The sequence below is a fragment of the Halyomorpha halys genome, unplaced genomic scaffold (genome assembly GCF_000696795.3).
Source record: "Halyomorpha halys isolate HHAL.00 unplaced genomic scaffold, Hhal_1.1 Scaffold33.1, whole genome shotgun sequence".
NCBI classification, from domain to species: domain Eukaryota; kingdom Metazoa; phylum Arthropoda; class Insecta; order Hemiptera; family Pentatomidae; genus Halyomorpha; species Halyomorpha halys.
This window is the reverse complement of record NW_027109698.1, coordinates 1-5692: the sequence shown is the minus strand read 5'-3', so window position 1 is coordinate 5692 and position 5692 is coordinate 1. Positions and strand designations below refer to the sequence as shown.

The following is a 5692-nucleotide window of genomic DNA, read 5'->3' as shown; positions in this document are numbered from 1 at the left end:
AACACATATTAAATTAACAAGGATTTTTATTCATGTATTTCAGCTAACATTTATAATAACTTTTGTTATATGCTTCTATAGTAATATTAAAACAAATTACATTATTTACAAATAAATTGACATTATTGAAGGAATATTAATAATTTCTGTTTTATAAATCAGAAATTATTTAAAATATCCATATTTTAACATTAATAAATATATTTTATTTACATTTTATCCTATATGTACTCATAACCTAATTACCAACAACAGTAACGGAAAATGATTAGGTACATACGTAGTATTGTAAAAAATGCAATATGTTTAACTGCTATAGTAGATTTGATTTTTAAGCAGAACAACCAATATCTTTAGAACCATATGGTCCCATAACTTTATTATAAAATAATTATGTAATTGACGATGAATAAAATTCTTATACATATTAAAAATTAATTCTTTATTTAATAATTTTCAGTCATATGAAAATCCAATACAACAAATAATAAATTAACAATAAATATTTAATTTAGTAAACTTAATCATCCAAACAAAATTACTCAACCCACATATAGAAAGACTTGTAATAAGGAACCAAGGAAATTGATATGAAACAAAAATTTCATTTCTTTTTTTTTTGACAAAAAAATCTTGACAAGAATAAAAATAATTAGTGTAAAGTAAGCTCCTTTACAGATCTCTTCTTTTGATTACCCATTATTAAGAAACAGTATTATACTAACCTAGTCTTTATGGATATTCACATAACAATATTTATTATTAGTAAAAAGCAAAGCTCAAACATTCATTGCTTCATCTAACATTTACAGTTCTCTGAATAATAATTTTTTCAGTCAAGTTTGCCACCAAATAAAATCAGGATATGTACAATGTAAATACAAGAAAAGCACATAGGCCTATAAAAGTTGTGAAGCATCCCACAGCTTAATCATTCGGTCTTGTCCAATAGTAAGGAGTCGTTTTTGACTTTCATCCAAGTCCATCCAAGCAATAGAATGCTTTGCTTCATGAAAGCTAGCTAAAGAGACATTTCTGAAAAAAATAAATTAAAAAATGGAATTTAACTAGGATAATAAAATTAAGTAATTATATTGTTTTAAAAATAAATAATTCAATTGTTATCAAAATTAAAAACAGTTAAGAACTATTTTTTATTTTTTCTTGACTCCAGCCCTGACCATCCTCCAATTTAATATATGGTCAACGATCAATATATATAATAAATGACTTTTCTTTTACCAATAAAGCAGATGATTTTTCTTTAAGCTATAATTTTTGTGGTTAGCAAATGTATACTTTCAGAAGTAAAACAAAATAAATTACAAAAATGAAACATGTAACAACTGTAGAATTGAACTGACATCAATTAAAAGATACTATTTGTTTATCTATTGAGCGAGCAAGGTGAACAGAAGTTGCCAGCCATGATCTAATTACAGCATAATAACTATTAATAATTTAAAATGACTAAATAATTGTGATGACCAATTATATATCCAAATGAATGAAAAATCTAATTGTCAAGCTATGAACCAAATAAGCAAAATTATGTTATTTAAAAAAAAAAAAAAAAAAAAAATACAGGACTGGTAAAAACATACAAAATGTAGGTTAACACAGAAAGGAACAGAACATATTACATAGGAACAGAGGTATAATGAATAAGTTGCCTATTTTTCTATTAAGATTCTTGTACATTTACCAGATTTATATTTACACTCCCTTTTCAATTCCCTCAATTTCTAAACTTATTACTTCATAGTTACAAATTTTACATGCATATGCATATTTCTGTAATTGTTTGTAGTCTAGAAAAAGGTTGGCAAATTGGATCTAAACTAAAAAAAATCTATTACTTAGGCTGTGATAGTGGATAACTAAACAATTTACTAATTAAGAAATAAAAGTAATAAATATAAAATTTAAATAGAAACTAACTCCTGAGCTTTTAAATGAAGATGGCAGGGTCCACAAACCCTGACAGGAAATTCAAACCCAAGACTGGGTATGGCAATTGTAGGATTAGAGCAAGAGTCACAAACAGCACGTCCACAGGCCCGACAATGGTGCTGCCTCAGGCCCAATGTGTGTGTCTCCACCATTGCTCTCAAATTCCAGAAAAAAGGCTTCATGCAAATTTGGCAGGAATCTGACTCAACCCATTCTGGAGTCTAAACAAACAAAAGAACATCTATACAACAAAAAGTATTGCCAGAGGTAAAATGAAATTCCAAACGTTTAATACATAAAAATTTATAAATCAATAAATAAATACCTCTTTTCTTTGTGCTGTCATATCCCAAAAAATTAGCACAGCATCTTCTCCACCAGAAATTAATTGCTTCTTAACAGAGGCATAGCACAATGATGTAACCTTGTTTCTGAGAAAAAAAAATTATAAGATTTCAAAAACATTTTTCATGAAAGTATAAGTTAATTACTTCAATATCTAGATTCTATTCTCTAAACAAAATAAAATACTGCTAAACAAAATATAATCTTGATAATAGATACAAGTGATTATTTCAAAAAGCTTTCAGAAAGGTTAAATATAAGCAATTCCCAGTAACCAACTTCAATCTAATAAGCAGATGGTGGCGCTGTGATACCCAATAATTTATATGAGTACAGTAGGAGTATTAATGTTTGAAATATACTTCAAATGCATTAAAATAAACACCCTAAAGTGTTTTTTTTTTTTTAAATACTATATATTTTTATTTTGTAATATTATGTTCTCTCATATTTCTAGACAATGGTAATATGGATGATAGACTCATTCACACCATATTTACAAATATATAAATTAAATGATAAAAAAAACAAGAAATAGAAGAAGAGGAAATAATAATAATAAATGAATAAAATTAAAGTAAAATAATATCTTAAACATAATAATTTCTATTTACAATATTTTCAGCCTGGGAAACTCTGAACCGAGCTCTTCCCCTCACTTGTGGAGGAAAGGGCAGGACTTAAGAAGATCTTGGCACTTCTCTTTCAATCACATCACTGGTATTAAAAGCCAGTAGAGGATGAGTAAGGGCGCTAGCCACAGACGCTCAGGACTTCAGTGGAGAATCTGGCTATTGCCAGAACAAATGGGATATTAATGTCATGATGTAGGGTATTGGTAACATAGTAAGGAACATAGACAATTGTTTGAAGGACTTTGGACTCAAAGGATTGAACATGTTTGATGTTTGAGTTTTTAGCTGTCCCCCTAGTTCTAGTCCATAAGTCCAAATAAATTAAATTATTGTTTAGTTAAGTAGTAACTCATTGTCTACTGAAAGCTGTGATTTTCTACTTAGCAGTCCATATAATTGTCCAAATCATTCGTTAAGTTCTTGTCTTTTAAGTCTAGTATATGGATTCCAAGTTAGTCTTCTGTCTAGGAGAAAGCCAAGATTGCGAACAATTGTCTGAAACAGGAATTGGTATGGAATTAAATTGAACTGGTAGACAGAATCAGTGTCAGAGAGTGAAGGTGACTCGATGAGGGAGAGGTGCCTTTGTAGGTTTGCGTTTGCTATGTCAGGATCTGAGCTTGATGAAAGGAAGGCAGTATTATCAGCGAATGTTGCCAGGAAGGTTTTATAATGAAGAGGAAAATCTGCAGTAAAGAGAATGTAGAGGACAGGATCCAAAACGCTGCCTTGTGGGCCACCAGCTTCAATAAGACAACAGTCTAAAAGTTCTGTCCCGCAGCGAATGCAAAAGGAGTGTTTGAGAGGTAGGATCTGAGAGTGAGGTATGAGAACTGAGGTAGATGGACTTTAAGCAAGTTTACATTAGCAATGTGGCATGCCATATCCAGTCAAAAGCCAGGGCAATGTCCAGAAATACACCTGAACAGTACTGTTTGCACTCCAGGGCTGCAGAAATATGGTTAACTACACTAAGTTTGGGCTGAACAGTAGAATGTTGAGAGCGAAATCCAAAATGATGGGAAAGTGGATTGGAAGATTCTATTATGGGTCGGATTCTTTTAAGAAGGATCTTCTCAAAGATTTTTTAAAGGATCCAGGATTCCGGGTAAGGAGTGAATGTGTTGGAAAGGTATTTGATGAATTCTCCTACTCTTCATCAGACACTGCCCAGGAGCCATCATCTCGCCGAAGGGGATGGGAAATATGATGGGATTTTAGTGATATCCCACAGCGAATTGTCATGAGTAGAAAAGGACAGGTAGGAGTTAAAGAACTGAGAATGGAAAGTAGTTAATTCTCGCTTTGATTGTTTACAGTAGTAATTATAGGTGCGACAGTCAGCTATGTGTCTTGTATGTCGCCATAGTGATCTGGCACATCATTTGATGTGGATTAGGTCTATGAGGTGTTGTGGTAAATGATTATTGACAGGAGTTCTTGGAGAGTGATTGGGGGAGGAAGCAGTCCAGACGATTCCTTGTACTGTGGTGGTGAAGGAATATACATCATCAAGGTCTTCTTGGATTTTAAGTGTTACTCTGATGTCAATGTTATCGGTAAGGATTTGGCAAGAGTTTCCAATTGACTGGACTCCTGATGAATGACGGTGACCCCAAAGTGTAACTCCAACATAACTACTCCTTTTATATTCTAATGTTGTTTTCAAAGCTTTACTCTGATTGGGTAATAAAGCTCCAATATAAATAAACCCTACCAGATAATTAAGTTTTTTCTATTTAAATTTCTTTTAAGAATGTCTACATGGACAGAAATCTATACTCCTTAATTACATATATCAAGAGAACTATGAAATAAATAAAATTCTCACCTATGGCCTTGGAGTTCATAGGCTGTACCCTGCTGACCACCTATATCCCAAACAATCACAATCTGATCAAAGCTACCAGAAAACAACCTCTGTTCTGCCGGATCCCATTCAAGAGCTCTTATGCTTCCTGAATGACCTTTTAACTTAGTAATCTCTTGAACACCATTCTCAGAAAGTTTTAACATAGTTATGCATCCAGAGTAATCACCAACAAAGGCATGTTTGGATTGTGAATCAAATCTACATTAAATTGTTAAGGACAAAACAAAATGGAAATTTGCATAAATACTTAACATTAAAAGTCAAAAATAAATTTCTAGAAAGTATGGTAGAATTGAAATTCTAGCTTTCTTTTAAAGATATCTAACTTTCTTCACAGTAAATGTTTAAAACTTCATTAGTAAAAGTCTGACCAGAGAAGATAGTAGTTGAGCTTCATTGATTACATTAATACATACGCACAATCCACAATCAATCACTGAATCAGGACCGCCTTCAAAAGTCTCAACCATTTTTCTCTATCATGGGCAACAACCATTTAATCAGCTTTTTTTAGTAGGTTCTTCGCATCTGTGAGGACACTATCAAACCATCAGTTTGGTCTCCCTATTCTTCTTGTTTGATGAAGGACCTGCATGGACAATATCCCTGGGATTTTATAGTCATCCATTCTCGCGATGCCCTATTTAATTTCTTGCTTTAATTTAAATGCTTTTCAAAGCAATATAGAAATAACATTTTTTTAAACCAGTAACTCTTGTTGGTCCATTACTTCAGGAGGAGCATCACTTCTTTATTATGGATGTCCACAAATTTTATTCAGGTAAAGACTCCATGTGTTATCATTTGTTTTTGGGTGCTGTATATTACTGGTTAGAGGTAAAATATAGTATCAGTTCTATTCAAAGATAAACAATTAATTTAGTAT

At 31.8% G+C, this 5692-nt stretch overlaps 1 protein-coding gene across 1 annotated transcript; it reads right to left on the bottom strand.

The window, feature by feature from the left end:
• Positions 1-8: 8 nt before the first annotated feature.
• On the bottom strand, positions 9-5004 carry LOC106685742 (WD repeat and FYVE domain containing 2; the record flags this gene model as incomplete). The annotated part of the gene is given in 4 exon segments (XM_067047875.1): positions 9-1035; positions 1942-2174; positions 2279-2384; positions 4765-5004. Coding segments are annotated over 4 exon segments (715 nt in total), but the record flags the coding sequence as incomplete, so codon positions are not given.
• Between the last annotated feature and the right edge of the window lie 688 nt (positions 5005-5692).